The following is a 17,404-nucleotide window of genomic DNA, read 5'->3' on the forward strand; positions in this document are numbered from 1 at the left end:
GAGCGAGACACGAGGAAAATGTGCTGCCTACATTCCTTTCCCCTATTACGTTAGAGCTAAAGCTGCAGGTTCATGTCTCTTTGCCTACTAATGCTCTGCACTCTGTTTTTACTACAGGAGGCCAAACCACTCTGCATTGTATACATCATACTTGCCAACCTTGAGACCTCCGATTTCAGGGGGTGGGGGCGGGGGGTGTGGTCGGGGGTGGAGTGGGGGCGTGGTTGGGGCGGGGGGCGTAGTTAAGAGGGGTGGCATATAATTCACCGACTTGAGTATTTCATATATATATACATATATATGTATGAAATACCTGACTTTCAGTGAATTCTAGCTATATATATTTATTTTATTATATTTATAAATAAAAGAAATAGTTGAATTTCCGACGGCACCTATCAAATACACAGTAATAAAAACACAGTTGTTCTGCTAACTGTACTGTGCTTGCTGGTTACTAAAAAAAACAACAACACTTACCTTTCACTATTTGAGTAACCTTTGTTCTGCCATTCGCGGATTGGCGAGCGATCTCCGAATCCGGGAACATCCTTCACGGATTTGTTGTAGACATCCGCAAATGAGAACGGGATGTTGCTTCCAGCTATCAGCATAGCCATCTTTGTTTCAGCATAAGGTACACCATCGGGTCTCCATTTTGCGAGATGGGCCATAATACTGGGTTGTGAACGATGCTGCGCTGCGGACGCTTTGTGCTTCGCTGACCGTTCATGGCTGAGTATATCCGTTTGGCAGCTGTGTTCAATGGAGAAGTCTGTTCTACAAGATTTACAGACAACATAGCCCTTCCCCTTCGAACTCTCCTGGATAAACTGAAATTCTTGTTTCCAATCGTTCTGGAACTTGCAAGCGTATTTCTTCATTTTGCTCATCGACGGTGTAATATACTGGGTTGGAGTCAATAACCAGGCGACGTGATGAAGTTATGTCTCTTTACTGAGGGTTTCAGAACAGACTCCCTAATGCATGTTCCTTGACTGCACTTAAATGTAGAATATATTTACATTAAATTCTATGTACAGTAGATGGTAGTATTGTCCTGTTTAAGAGGGTCACAACATGGAGTCAGGTCTGGAGCTGGAGGGGGCGTGGCATCCAGCTCCGCCGGAATTTTGGGAGATTTTCGGGAGAAAATTTGTCCCGGTAGGTTTTCATGAGAGGCGCTGAATTTCGGGAGTCTCTCGGAGTATCCGGGAGGGTTGGCAAGTATGGTATACATTAGCCCATTGGAGAATTAGATCTCTCACTTACTGAAACACTAAAAAAGACTTGTCTAGAATGTTTCCATACAGTCCTGCAATGTGCGCAATAGGGTATGCTGATCTTGGAAACTCAACTTACATTTGATGGCTAGATTTTCAGAGCAGAAAACCCTACATAAATTATTACAATTGCTTTTTAGCACTCAGGCTCGCTGCAGCACTAATGCACGCTACTTTATATTCGTTGTTTTTTGACCTTGTTATGAAGACATTTTTGTATGTGCAATATTGTATTTTTAAACTGCCTCTTTTTTGCAGTGACAACCAAGAAAAGATGATCTACTTCCTGTTACTGGACCGTAAGGAGAGGTACCCCAGTCAAGAGGACCAGAACCTTCCTCCTCGCAATGAGATAGGTGAGGCTCAGCTACAAACAACCATTGGTAATAATTAATGCTTAATGTTTCCGTTACTTGCCACCTTTTCATTAGCAGATGGCTTTTGCCAGTGACATATTTTTGACCTGATGTTGGCTGCTGTCTAAATTTTAGATTAGTACAAACTTTTTTAATTTTCCTGATTGAACTCTCCTGAAGGAATCAATAAAGTACTACATATCTATCTAAACTAGGGTTGCACAGTATACCGGTACTGGTATTGTACCGCGATACTAATGAATCATATTCGGTACTATACCGCCTCTGAAAAGTACCAGTCCGCCCCAAACGCCTTTGGTGGATCTACACCTAACATCCACTGTAATGATACCAAGTACAGGAGCGTATCTTGTCGATACTACTATGATTGCTAGGGTTGCGAATCTCTGGGTGTCCCACAATTAGATTCAAAATCGATTTTTGGGGTCACGTTTCGATTTAAAAATTATTTTTTTCCTGATTTAAAAGGATTCTCTATTCATTCAATACATAGGATTTCAGCAGGATCTACCCCAGTCTGCTGGGTAGATCCTGCTTTACTACTCTGGGGTAGCAGAGTAGTAGAATTTGTAAAAAGCGTTTAAATTTGTAAAGGACAATGTTTTATCAACTGATTGCAATAATGTAAATTTGTTTTAACTATTAAACGAACCAAAAATATGACTTATTTTATCTTTGTGAAAATATTGGACACAGTGTGTTGTCCAGCTTATGAGATGCCATGCAAGTGTAAGCCACTGTGACACTATTGTTCTTTTTATAAATGTCTAATGATAATGTCAATGAGGGATTTTTAATCACTGCTATGCTGAAATGATAACTAATATTGATACTGTTGTTGATAATAATCATTTTTGTTTCACTACTTTTGGTTTGTTCTGTGTGGTGTTTGTGTCTCCTCTCAATTGTTCTGTTTATTGCAGTTCTGAGTGTTGCTGGCTCAGGTTTGGTTATGTAATTGAATTGCATTGTTATGGTATTGCTGTGTATTGTTTTGTTGGATTGAAAAAAAAAATAGATTTTTTTTAAAATGAGAATCAATTCTGAATAGCACAACGTGAGAATCGCCAATTCAAATTTGAATCGATTTTTTCCCACACCCCTAATGATTGCGTCAATATTTTTTGGCATCACATCTTTTTATTTTATTTTTTTTATTTAGGTTTATAAACTCAGGAAATGCGTCCCTGGACACATGAGGACTTTGAATATGACCAATGTATGATCCTGCAACGACTTGGTATTGGATTGATACCCAAATTTGTGGTACGATCTAAACCTAATGTAAAGTATCAAACAACAGAAGAATAAGTGATTATTACATTTTAAGAAGTGTAGAAAGAGTGTTAAAAGAGAAAGTAAGCAGACATTAATAGTAAATGAACAAGTAGATAAATAATAGAATGATAAATGACACAATATGTTACTGCATACGTCAGCAGCTAAATTAGGAGCCTTTGTTTGTTTACTTACTAATAAAAGACAAGTTGTTCTTGTATGTTCACTATTTCATTTAAGGGCAAACTTGCAATTGGAAACATATGTTTAATGTACCGTAAGATTTTTTGTTAAAATGAAGCCAATAATGCATTTTTTGTGGTGCCCTTTATTTAGAAAAGTACCAAAAAGTATCAAAATAATTTTGGTATCGGGACAACACTAGTACAGACTCATCAGCATCCTCTGCCGAGGACATTTACTTTGTCAGTTACACATTTTGGGAGTATAACTAGCCCTGTTATCCATTTCCACAAATGTCCATTGCAGAAGACATTGGCCCTCAAGAGTATAGATATAACATGAGCTGTAAATAGTTTTTTTGTTAAGGTAAAATATGATACTACAAAATACCTATATAGGCAGGTTTCCGCAGTGCAAATACACAACTCTGACACCAGGTATGGTAATAGTTCCATGTCTTCAAAACATGCTTATTGACATCACACTATGGATTAATATGTTTACATTTGCGCACTTTGTCAAGGAGTGGAATTAAGCAGATGTTAACTAGTAATGGGTGCCTTTTACATTTTAACTAGTAATGGGTGCCTTTTACATTTTAACAGATGCAGTACATATTTGGGTATTGGTACCAATTGTCAGTACTTTTTTGTGTAGTAATACTACTAATATTAATAATATATTTTTGTATGTACTTAGCATTTAATTACCTGGTGTGTAACCACTCACTGCTATCTCGTTGTCATATCTTGTTTTCATACACTTCTCTGCAAGTATGCATTTGTGGGGCGGTATAGCTCGGTTGGTAGAGTGGCCGTGCCAGCAACTTGAGGGTTGCAGGTTCGATTCCCGCTTCCGCCATCCAAGTCACTGCCGTTGTGTCCTTGGGCAAGACACTTTACCCACCTGCTCCCAGTGCCACCCACACTGGTTTTAAATGTAACTTAGATATTGGGTTTCACTATGTAAAGCGCTTTGAGTCACTTGAGAAAAGCGCTATATAAATATAATTCACTTCACTTCACTTCACAGTTTTGTCGTCAGTTAAGTTGAATGTGCCAGACTTGTCCTTTGTTGAGCCCTACAAAGTAATTATACTGTAACTATTGTACATGGATTGTAACATGCATCTGAGTTGTAATGTTGATTGCCAAATTGAGATATGTATTTATGAAAATCGTCTATGCTAATCAATAGCTTGTATATGGCATAACCAAATTGGCATTTAGTTCACTTGAAAAGCGGAGCCTTATTATTGAGCACTTTTGGCTTTGAAAATTGTAACATTAATTAGAAGCCGTCCACTATGAAAACGTCAGATTGCCGCCCAGTGCTTGAGCAAGTGCCCAGTCTATCGGACCTGATGTCACGTACAACCAAAGTATGTTTGATTTTGTTACTGTTGCTCCGCAATACAGGAAGAACTCGGTTGGTACACAACTACCAAATTCAGTACCTAATCCTGCACTTTATCTCTTCACAGTATACTGCAGATTGTTAACATTTCTTCATTCACATACACACGTTTGTAAATGTTTCATGTGTTTTATACACATAATGTAAATGTCAGAGGAAAACAAGTCGAAAGATCTTTAACTTTGGGGACTAATAGCTGGTGATGGCCATTGAGCTAATATGAGTTGTTACATAGTGACATTTCGATGATTGAACTTTTCTCATTGAATGCGATCTAGTCAATAATGTGGTCATTAGTTTAAGGTCTGCCAGGAAAGAATTACTTATGACTATTAGTGAAAATCAATGCAATTAGCGCTAAATATCACTTCAACACATTGTAATGTAATCTGAACTGTGTGGGTTTTTTTTGTCCTGGTGTGTGACTCACAGATCCCCCCAAGAAGCGGGTTGACTCTCCCATGTTGAACCGACATGGAAAGCGGAGACCGGAGAGGAAGTCCATGGAAGTCCTCAGTGTCACAGACGGAGGCTCGCCTGTGCCGGCCAGGAGAGCCATCGACATGACACAGCACGGCCAACGGTATGCATGAGTCCATGAACATGTTTGCTGTCTCTGCTAAGTTACAGGATGGGACTGATTTACTGGGTTTTATCTGACACAAGATGTCTGAGGTCGCAGGGAAAATTGTTATTGGTACACTAATGATTTCACAGGCGATTGGTTCCAACGTGTTTAAGATAGCTGGGGTGTTTTTGGTCAAGACTAATTGCTTTTCCTCCCCGCTAGTCAGTGAACACTTCACAGCAGGGGTCTCACAAACGCGGCCCGCGTGCCAATTGCGGCCAGCGAGATGTTATTTTGCGGCCCCCACCTTAATATGAAAGTTTAATGTTGGTGCGGCCCGCGAGTTTTGTATGAATGGCGCTTCACAGCGTTGTGTACGGAGCTGAAGGAATCTACCAATCACGGTGTGGTATGTGGCTCTCAAGGGTCGAACATTGACGTCCCCTCCCCTCCTGTTTGCTCCAGACAGAGACGATTTTTGTTATATGGGTCCAAAAGGGCTCTTTCAACGTTCTGGGTTGCCTACCCCTGCATTAGTGGGAAAGCGGTAAATGAGGGAAAGCGACAGAAACATTGCCATGGAGACGAGCGTTTTCTAACGTGCCTGGCTGCAGTCTCACTGCAACGCCTGTCCGTCAGTAATAACAGTTCCCGATAACCTGGACCAAATCAAACCATTTTTAAAAAAATATTATTTAATTTGCATTTCCTCACATTTCTTAATCCTCATTTTAGTCAGCTGGAGGCGTGTCTTAATGAAATTAAACAATGGATGTCCGCTAACTTTTTGCAACTCTACGACGAAAAAACGGAAATGCTGATTATCGGTCCTGCTAGACACCGACCTCTATTTAATGATACAACTCTAACATTTGACAACCAAACAATTAAACAAGGCGACACGGTAAAGAATCTGGGTATTATCTTTGACCCAACTCTCTCCTTTGAGGCACACATTAAAAGCGTTACTAAAACGGCCTTCTTTCATCTCCGTAATATCGCTAAAATTCGCTCCATTCTGTCCACTAAAGACGCTGAGATCATTATCCATGCGTTTGTTACGATGCGATTACTGTAACGTATTATTTTCGGGTCTCCCCATGTCTAGCATTAAAAGATTACAGTTGGTACAAAATGCGGCTGCTAGACTTTTGACAAGAACAGGAAAGTTTGATCACATTACGCCTGTACTGTATATACCTTTATATACATATATACATACATATATACCTATACTGTATATACATATATACATACATATATACCTATACTGTATATACCTTTATATACATATATACATACATATATACCTATACTGTATATACCTTTATATACATATATACATACATATATACCTATACTGTATATACCTTCATATACATATATACATACATATATACCTATACTGTATATACCTTTATATACATATATACATACATATATACCTATACTGTATATACCTTTATATACATACATATATACCTCTACTGTATATACCTTTACATGCATATATACCTATACTGTATATACCTTTATATGCATATATACATACATATATACCTATACTGTATATACCTTTATATACATATATACATACATATATACCTATACTGTATATACCTTTATATACATATATACATACATATATACCTCTACTGTATATACCTTTATATACATATATACATACATATATACCTATACTGGCTCACCTGCACTGGCTTCCTGTGCACTTAAGATGTGACTTTAAGGTTTTACTACTTACGTATAAAATACTACACGCTCTAGCGCCATCCTATCTTGCCGATTGTATTGTACCATATGTCCCGGCAAGAAATCTGCCTTCAAAGGACTCCGGCTTATTAGTGATTCCTAGAGCCCAAAAAAAGTCTGCGGGCTATAGAGCGTTTTCATTTCGGGACTATGAGAACCTTGGAGAGTAGGAAAGCAATGGATGTCGAGCGGGTCTAACATGATACTGTGAAAGTTCAATCCACAATGGATCCAACACAGTCGCAAGAGTCCAGTCCAAAGCGGATCCAACACAGCAGCGAGAGTCCCGTTCACAGCGGAGCCAGCAGGAAACCATCCCAAGCGGAGGCGGATCAGCAGCGCAGAGATGTCCCCAGCCGATACATAGGCAAGCAGTACATGGCCACCGGATCGGACCGGACCCCCTCCACAAGGGAGAGTGGGACATAGGAGAAAAAGAAAATAAACGGCGGATCAACTGGTCTAAAAAGGGAGTCTATTTAAAGGCTAGGGTATACATCCATTGCTTTCCTCCTCTCCAAGGTTCTCATAGTCATCATTGTCACCAATGTCCCACTGGGTGTGAGTTTTCCTTGCCCTTATGTGGGCCTACCGAGGATGTCGTAGTGGTTTGTGCAGCCCTTTGAGACACTAGTGATTTAGGGCTATATAAGTAAACATTGATTGATTGATTGATTTTGTTCATTTATATTTTGATTTTATTTTGTGTTTAAAATAAAAATAAAAACATTTAAAAATGTTTTTTTTTAAAGGGGAACATCATCAGCAGACCTATGTAAGCGTCAATATATACCTTGATGTTCCAGAAGACCATATATTTTTTTAACTGATTTCCGTTCTCTAAATGTGTGAATTTTGGCGAATTAAACGCCTTTCTATTATTTGCTCTCAGAGCGATGACGTCACTTTGTGACGTCACCTAGGTAGTCAATTCGCCATTTTCTCAAACACATTACACACCAAGTCAAATCAGCTCTGTTATTTTCCGTTTTTTTGACTGTTTTCCGTACCTTGGAGACATCATGCCTCGTCGGTGTGTTGTCGGAGGGTGTAACAACACGATCAGGAACGGATTCAAGTTGATTTACGTAGAGTGTGCATCGATTAGCACGTCATGCTAATCGATGCTAACATGCTATTTAGGCTAGCTGTATGTACATATTGCATCGGTATGCCTCATTTGTAGCTATATTTGCATCTAGCCTTTCCCTCAATCCACATTTAATGCCAAACAAACACTTACCAATCGACGGATTTAAGTTGCTCCAGTGTCACAAGATGCGAAAGTCACGATCGTTTGGTCTGCACATTTTACCGGCGATGCTAAGGCAGACATGGCACAGAGATGTATAGATATCCTGCAGATGCATTTCCAACGATAAAGTCAGATAAATCACAAAGATGAGTTTTGTTGATGTTATTGACTTATGTGCTAATCAGACATATTTGGTCGCGGCATGACTGGCAGCTAATCGATGCTAACATGCTATTTAGGCTAGCTGTATGTACATTTGTAGCTACTGTATATTTGCATCCAGCGTTTCCCTCCACCCACATTTAATGCCAAACAAACACTTACCAATCGACGGATTTAAGTTGCTCCAGTGTCACAAGATGCGAAAGTCACAATCGTTTGGTCGGCACATTTTACCGGCGATGCAAAGGCAGACATGGCCGAATAGCCTCAATAGCTATTCGCTCAATAGCTTCAGTTTCTTCTTCAATTTGGTTTTCGCTATCTGCCTTCATACTCCAACTATCCGTTTCAATACATGCTTAATCTGTTGAATCGCTTAAGCCGCTGAAATCCGAGTCTGAATCCGAGCTAATGTCGCTATATCTTGCTGTGCTATCAGCCATGTTGTTTGTATTGGCATCACTGGATGCCGTCACAGGAAAATGGACAGGTGGATTTACAGAAAGCGAAAATCAGGCACTTTAAGCCTTTTTTCGGGATATTCCATGATGGGTAAAATTTTGAAAAAAACTTCGAAAAATAAAATAAGCCACTGGGAACTGATTTTTATTGGTTTTAACCCTTCTGAAATTGTGATAATGTTCCCCTTTAAGAAATGTCACCCAGTTTCTGCATCCAGTGGCCGCCAGATAACTTGAGTTTGAGACCCCTGCTTTACAGGAACGTCTTTGTGAGTGTTTTTGTGTCAGGCCGGTGGTCTCTCAGCAGTGGGAGAGTGGCCGTGCGCAACCCGAGGGTGACTGGTTCAAATCCCACCTAGAACCAACCTCATCACGTCCGTTGTGTCCTGAGCAAGACACTTCACCCTTGCTCCTGATGGGTGCTGGTTGGCGCCTTGCATGGCAGCTCCCTCCATCAGTGTGTGAATGTGTGTGTGAATGGGTAAATGTGGAAGTAGTGTCAAAGCGCTTTGAGTACCTTGAAGGTAGAAAAGCGCTATACAAGTACAACCCATTTATCATTTATTATTTAACTGAGTCTGACCGTCTGCTCGCTTTGTGTCCTGTTTCACCGTAGTCAGTCAGTGTACAGTAAAAGCTTGGATATTCCTGACGGCAGAAAAAAGCGCAGCAAAGAAGAAAGGTATTCACTTCTCACACTTTCCCCTCCTTGTGTTCCTTGTTCTAACCACTCTTGCAAGAAAATGTCAGAACGATGCAGACGTGCTCTTTTTCGTCCGTAAAAAAAAAAAAAAAAACACATTTTGGCTCAAGCTTTGTGAATTTTAAAATTTGGCTTAATTTTCCGTGCAATGTCGAGCTTAAATATTCGACTCCGAAACCCCCAAACCCCTTTACCGAGCTCAAATATCCTCTCCTAAATGCATTGATAAGCACATCCTCCCCATTCAGCGTCTCACTTCCTCTTGAGATATCGAGCCTTCCTCCTAGTTCAGAAAGTGGAAGCTGAGCCACAATCCCACCAGGCACGGCGAGGCTGATTTAAAATCTATTTACACATCTTATTTCAGCCGCCAGTATATCATCACAGCAAATATTCCTACTGGATGGCGGTTGTGGCAGCAGGAGAGATGGACTGTGAGTTAACGTGATGAGCCTAATGACACAGAGAAGGGGACATGAATGCAGGGCCCATGAGTAATATCATATCGCCACAATATAGACATTTGTGAACTCTTCCCAATGTTGGATATTTTAATAACGCCTCACTTGTGCAGTTTGGCAACAAGAGCACATCAAGAATTCAGCTCATGCTGCTTTAAACTTCCATCCACAAGACACTTTGGAAGCTTTAGATCCGTTGCTGCAGCTCCCACTTTTTAAGCTGTCCATCTTTGAATTCCATGTTAATATTCATCTGCACATTTCATCCCCCTCTCCTCCTCTCTTCATCCCTTCAGGCCATCAGAGTCTTTATTTAAAGGTTGTGCTAGTTTAGGAGCTGCATTTTTGCTTGAATATTTGCTGGATTCCACAGCACCAGTTTACCGTTATCTTATGTTAAGAATAGAACCCATCGACATGAACGGAAATACATCAAAATTGCATGTGACACACTAAAAATCATGGGATTTTATGCATCAGGGGTCTCAAATTCAAGGCCAGCACGATCATACTTTGTGGTTCCTTACTTAACGTCAACGTTTAGAGCATGGGTGTCAAACTCTGGCCCGTCGTGTAATTTAATTTGGCCCTTGAGGCAATATCAATTTAGCATTAGAGCTGGCCCGCCGGTGTTATACAGCGTCGGTGCCGCTGTAACGCCGCATTCACCGCTAATACTCATACTTGCCAACCCTCCTAATATTCCAGGTAGACTCCCGAAGTTCAGTGCCCCTCCCGGGGCAACCATTCTCACGAATTTCTACCAATTTCCACCTGGACAACTATATTGGGGGCGTGCATTTAAGGCACTGCCTTTAGCGTTCTCTACAACCTGTCGTCACGTCCGCTTTTCCTCCATACTAACAGCATGTCACATAACATTTGTGGCTTTTACACACACACACACACGTGAATGCAATGCATACTTGGTCAACAGTCATACAGGTCACACTGAGGGTGGCCGTATAAACAACTTTAACACTGTTACAAATATGCGCCACACTGTGAGCCCACACCAAACAAGAATGACAAACACATTTGGGGTGAACATCCGCACCGTAACACAACAGAACAAATACCCAGTACCCCTTGCAGCACAAACTCTTCCGGGAAACTTCCAGCAAACTGAGCAATACTTAACGTTTTATTCATGCATTTTCTCTTGCTACTTCAAAGCTTGAATGTTTGGTTCATTCGTTATTGTTATTTTATTTTAAAATGTATTATTAGCCTGTGGAAAAAATTTGATATTTACTTCAGAAGATTGCAAATAGAAAAAAAGGCATAACATTTTTATGAAAATTGTATTTGATATGCCATTGATATTTTTTTAATTATCATTATTATTATTATTTGAAACTGGATTTTTCATGTAACTAAAGTTATATAAGCCTTGCTTCAATATCTAATGCAAAACTTGTTTGGGTTAATTTGTTCAACCTTGGCCCGCGGCTTTGTTCCGTTTAAAATTTTGGCCTACTCTGTATTTGAGTTTGACACCCCTGCTGTAGAGCAAGTATGCCTTGCAGTCAATTACGTGTGCTGTCAGGGGTCACATGCTACGTGTGACCGGCCGGCACGCAGATAGCATGGCGTGAAAGCGGGCGCGACGACATGTTTTAGAGCAGGGGTGCCCATTACGTCGATCGCGAGCTACCAGTCGACCGCGGGGGGTGTGTCAGTCGATCTCCAGCCAGGCTTTTTAAAAAAATAGACCTAAAAATGAGTGATCATCAATCTTCACCAAGACGTCACTTAAATGACATTCACGGTACCGGAGGGTCTTGTGAGATGACGCTGGCTGCTGCAAGATCATTATTATGAAAATATGACCGAGAGGAAGGCGAGAAACACTTTTTATTTCAACAGACTCTCGCGCCGTACCTTCCGTCAAAACTCTAAAGGCCGACTGCACATTTCCTATCTTCCCAATATAAGCCCTGCTTCATGCTGCCTGCGCTAACTAAATAAGAGTCTCGGAAAACTGGCGTGCACAAGCGATCCCTCAGAAAGCTGGCGTGCACATCACTTGTGCACGCCAGCTTTCCGAGACTCTTATTTTGTTAGCGCAGGCAGCATGAAGCAGGGCTTTTATTGTGAAGATAGGAAATGTGCAGTCGGCCTTTAGAGTTTTGACGGAAGGGACGGCGCGAGAGTCTGTTGAAATAAAAAGTGTTTCTCGCCTTCCTCTCTGTCATTTTTTCATAATAATGAACTGGCAGCAGCCAGCGTCATCTCACAAGACCCTCGGGTGCCGTGAATGTCAATCAAGCAAGCTACGGAATTTGCCGCCAATGTTTTTCTTGTAAAGTGTATGGAAGCTGGATGAATTAGATGCCAAAAACCAACCACTTTCATGTGGTATTGTACAGAAAGGACAACTTTTTTTCCCCTCCATTTGAAAATGTGGGCGTTATCATCATTACTGTCTGATTCCAATCAATGCAAGTCATCAGAATCAGGTAATACACCAACTTATATTCTTGTCTTCGTGAAAGAAAGACATCTATATGTGTTACACATGCTTGTATTATCATTAAACACATTTAACTTGTTTACAAAAATGTCTCTTTCATAAATAAATAAATATAAATGATATATATAAATGAGGTAGATCCCCTCGAGTTGGTCAATTGAAAAGTAGCTCGCCTGCAGAAAAAGTGTGGGCACCCCTGTTTTCGAGGATATTAAAAGCATTGCCATCACGGCACGCCCTCAATATTGTTGCGAATCAGAAAATGATAGCCCCAGGATATTACTGGGAGAGACACTGAAATCGGTAAACCTCCAGGAAAAATCGTGGGGGGCCGGCAAGTATACAGCTGAGCCACATCAAAGTGATCAAAGAGGCGCATGGAATGTCTACTATGTGGCCTTTCTTGCCTTTTTATATCTCATGTCAGTCTCACTCATTCAGTCTCTTCTCCACCCTTTTGTGCCACTCATTCCCAGTCCCAGTCACCACCCACCCCCGTGTTAGTGTAGATTCGCTCCACTAACGTAGAAATTCTGCTAGATTTTCCTCTGTCTGCGCTGCTGATTTGGTTGGTGATTTTTTACGCTGCTGCTTCTCCGCCTCCAAATCAAATGTCTCTGGCTATATACATCTATCTCTCTCCTCCTCGTGTTTTATTGCTCTCCAGCAGATAGCAGCCGCAGTGAAATGTGTTGTTAACCGGAGATCCGTGAGGCTACATTTTAAACTTTTTCCGCTTGTTTGCTGAACTGAACTGAGTCTCACGATTCCCCAATGACAGACTGGTAGAACGAAAGCCATCAGGTAGCACCAGACTGACTTTGACATGCTTGTTTTGACAGCATGCAGCATCAATCAGTCAAGAGTAGATATTATCTGAGACTAATGTTACCAAACAACAGCTTTTTTTCTCCACGATTTTACCTCCCATATATAATGCAGACGGTGACTAATAGCTTGCATGCAGAATAATCAATTACTAAGAGCTGTTGCAGGAATGTTGCGCATAAATACACACACACAAATGTAATTTTTTTTTTCAAGTCGAAGCAAGAAATCCCTACTGCGTTCATTTAAATGCAAGGAGAAATGAAGGCAGGTTAATGATATGGAAATGAAATATGAAAAAGTGCCACAGTGTGATGAGCAGCATATTAAAGGACGTTTTTTATTTATTTATTTTTAATTTTTGCTGCACAGTTTACCTCTCGTCACTCGATTCCATTTAAATGAGTTGTGTTATGCAAAGTAGTCGTGATATGTCCTAAAGTTGATGCTGATTATTGACTCTAATGGGTCACAGTTACCGAAAGGGAGCACGTGTACCACAGGTCTACTGAGAAGAAGCTGCAGGGGTCTTATTACATCCTCGAACTGGAGGAGCTGAGCTGTGGATATTAATTTAGTGGATCATCGGGAGGTTTCTCCAGACTCAGGAAAGGAAATTACTTTAAACGGCGTGCTGATTGATATGGCAATCTGCCTCATGTAGAGAAAGTGTAAGAAAAAGCAGTAGAATTGTGTTTGGGTTTTGACACAGGGGGTTCCTGGCACCGCCCAATATGTCATATTTCGTCTTCAATTTATTTCAGTCCATGCATCATTTCGGAACTTTTTGTATTAGTTGGATCTCACACAGCTTTGTAATGCTCTGTGACAATGGGCAGAGCACCACATTCTGGTCCCACCCTAAACCCAAAGTTGTCGCCCCCATGCACACACACTTGGGGCCTGATTTTATATAATAATATATATCAGGGGTGTCAAAGTCAAATACAGAGTGGGCCAAAATTTAAAACTGAACAAAGCCGCGGGCCAAGGTTCAACAAATTAACCTTTTAATAAGGACCCAAACAAGTTTTGCATTGAATATTGAACAAGCAAGGCTTATATAACGTTATAGTGACATGTAAAATTGAGTTTTAAATAATAATCATTAAAAAACATCAATGGCATATAAAATAAAATTTAGATAAAAATTGAATGCCTCTTTTCTATTTGCAGCCCTCTGAGGTAAATATCAAAATCAACTTTTTCCACAGGCTAATAATAAATTTGCAAATAAAATAACAATAAAAAATTAATCAAACATTCAAGCCTTGAAGTAACAAAAGAAAGTGCATGAGTAAAACATTAATTATTGCTTGGGGGGGGGGGGGGGGTATATTGTAGCATCCCGGAAGAGTTAGTGCTGCAAGGGGTTCTGGGTATTTGTTCTGTTGTGTTTATGTTGTGTTACGGTGCAGATGTTCTCCCGAAATGTCAATCAATCAATCAATGTTTATTTATATAGCCCTAAATCAGTGGTGTCTCCCAAAGGGCTGCACAAACCACAACACAAACCACAACAACATCCTCAGTAGAGCCCACGTAAGGGCAAGGAAAACTCACACCCAGTGGGACGTTGGTGACAGCAGGGCCGGCCCGTGGCTTAGGCCATATAGTGTGTTTGTTATTCTTGTTTGGTGTGAGTTCACAGTGTGGTGCATATTTGCTAGATCGTTAAAGTTGTTTATACGGCCACCCTCAGCGTGACCTGTATGGCTGTTGAACAAGTATGCCTGGCGTTCACTTGTGTGCGTGTGTGTGTAAAAGCCGCTTGTATTATGTGACTGGGTTGGCACGCTATTTCTATGTAGGAAAAGCGGACGTGACGACAGGTTGTAGAGGACGCTAAAGGCAGTGCCGTTAATGCACGCCCCCAATATTGTCGTCCGGGGAGAAATGGGGATAAATTCGGGAGAATGTTTACCTCGGGAGATTTTCGGGAGGGGCACTGAAATTTGGGAGTCTAGGAAAATCGGGAGGGTTGGCAAGTATGAGTATTAGTGGTGAATGCGGTGTTACAGCAGCACCGCCGCTGTATAAAACCGGCGGGCCAGCTCTATTATTAATTTTATACTGCCTCAAGGGCCAAATAAAATTACACGGCGGGACAAATTTGGCCCGCGGGCCAGAGTTTGACACCCATGATATATATGTAACAGGGTCAATTATGTCTTGTAAATAATGTATTTTATAATGTTGTAATTTTGTTATAATTACAAAAAATATGTAAGTTACATGTTAATACCTGAATATTGTTTGATTTTTTTGTCAATGTGGAACCATTGTCTCGTTGTCCCTCCTACTGCGCTAATTACTGTAACACCTGTCTTTTTATATGCGTTGGACACACCTTCCTACTTCCCTTTTGTCTGCGATAACGGGAGAGGTAGGCGTTCATCCGACGACAGAAAATGTATTGTCTCGTTAAGCACTTAAGTTCACTTTCTTGTTCATTATCATATTTGTGTAGGGGCTCGACGATGGAAAAAAGTTATTCACGACAATTGTATTCTGTGTATTATCAGCAGAGGTGGGTAGTAACGCGCTACATTTACTCCGTTACATTTACTTGAGTAACTTTTGGGACAAATTGTACTTCTACGAGTAGTTTTTATGCAACATACTTTTACTTTTACTTGAGTATATTTATAGAGAAGAAACGCTACTTTTACTCCGTTCCATTTATCTACATTCAGCTCGCTACTCGCTACTTTTTTTAATCGATCTATTAATGTTTGTTTTGGTTAATGAGAGCTTCAAAGTAGAATCTACGCATGCCTGCGTTTCACCAATCACATGCAGTCACTGGTGACGTTGGACCAATCAAACAGAGCCAGGCGGTCACATGACCCGACTTAAACAAGTTGAAAAACGTATTGGGGTTTTACCATTTAGTGGTCAATTGTACGGATTATGTACTGTACTGTACAATCTACTGATAAAAGTTTCAATCAATCAATCAAAAGTGTAAAGGAAAAAAGACACTCTTTATTTCAACCGTACTGATCGCACAGTTCCTGTCTTCACAATAAAAGCGCCGCTCCATCGCGCATGCGCTAACAAAATAAGAGTCTCCGAAAGCCAGAGCAAACATGCTAGCAAACAAGCTAGCAAGCTACGGAGTTTGCCGCCAATATATTTCTTGTAAAGTGTATAAAAACGAATATAGAAGCTGGACAAATAAGATGCCAAAAACCAACGACTTTCATGTGGTATTAGACACAAAAGAGGAACTTTTTTTCTCCTCCATTTGAAAACGAGGACGTCTGATTCCCATCATTGCAAGTCATCAGAATCAGGTAATACACCAACTTATATTCTTGTCTTCATTAAAGATAGGAATATATATGTTAAACATGCATGTATATTCATCAAAACACCTTCAACATGTCAACAAAAACGGCAAAATAAATAAATATAAATGATATACTGTATATATAAATGTATGTACATATATATATATATTTATATATGTATATGATATGTGTGTGTATAAATGATATGTGTGTGTAAACATGCATGTATATTCATTAAAACACCTTCAACATGTGAACAAAAACGGCAAAATAAATAAATACAAATTATATACTGTATATATATATATATATATGTACATTTATAAATGTATGTACGTATATATAATATATATATATCCATCCATCCATTTTCTACCGCTTATTCCCTTTTGGGGTCGCGGGGGGCGCCAGCGCCTATCTACAATCGGGCGGAAGGCGGGGTACACCCTGGACAAGTCGCCATATATATATATATTTATATAAATGTATGTGTATATATATATATATATATGATATGTGTGTGTATAAATGATATGTGTGTGTGTGTATATATATATATATGTGTATATATATATGTATATATATATATATATATATATATATATATATATATATATATGAGGTAGATCACCTCGATTTGGTCATTTACTAAGCAATTGATAAACGTTGAAAAACTTATTGGAGTGTTACCATTTAGTGGTCAATTGTACGGAATATGTACTGTACTGTGCAATCTACTAATACAGGTTTTAATCAATCAATCAAATCAATGAATGCCTACTGAGGCTATGGTGCTGTTAAGTTATTGTGGCTCAATGGGCCATTTATTTTATTTTAATGTACTATTATTTAATGTATATTATTGTTTTAGTTGCTTAAGAGATATT

General features: G+C 39.9%; 1 protein-coding gene across 6 annotated transcripts in view; it reads left to right on the forward strand.

Annotated features, from left to right (window-relative positions):
* The window catches only part of LOC133563489 (serine/threonine-protein kinase BRSK2), a 554,636-nt gene that overhangs the window by 467,196 nt on the left and 70,036 nt on the right, over positions 1-17,404 (forward strand). For all 6 annotated transcript variants that reach the window (XM_061917646.1, XM_061917648.1, XM_061917647.1 and 3 more), the window contains exons 11-12: positions 1,542-1,639; positions 4,970-5,120. In XM_061917646.1, the coding sequence (XP_061773630.1) occupies positions 1,542-1,639; positions 4,970-5,120 (249 nt within the window). The remainder of the gene's footprint in view (positions 1-1,541; positions 1,640-4,969; positions 5,121-17,404) is intronic.

The sequence above is a fragment of the Nerophis ophidion genome, linkage group LG12 (genome assembly GCF_033978795.1).
Source record: "Nerophis ophidion isolate RoL-2023_Sa linkage group LG12, RoL_Noph_v1.0, whole genome shotgun sequence".
Lineage (NCBI taxonomy): Eukaryota > Metazoa > Chordata > Actinopteri > Syngnathiformes > Syngnathidae > Nerophis > Nerophis ophidion.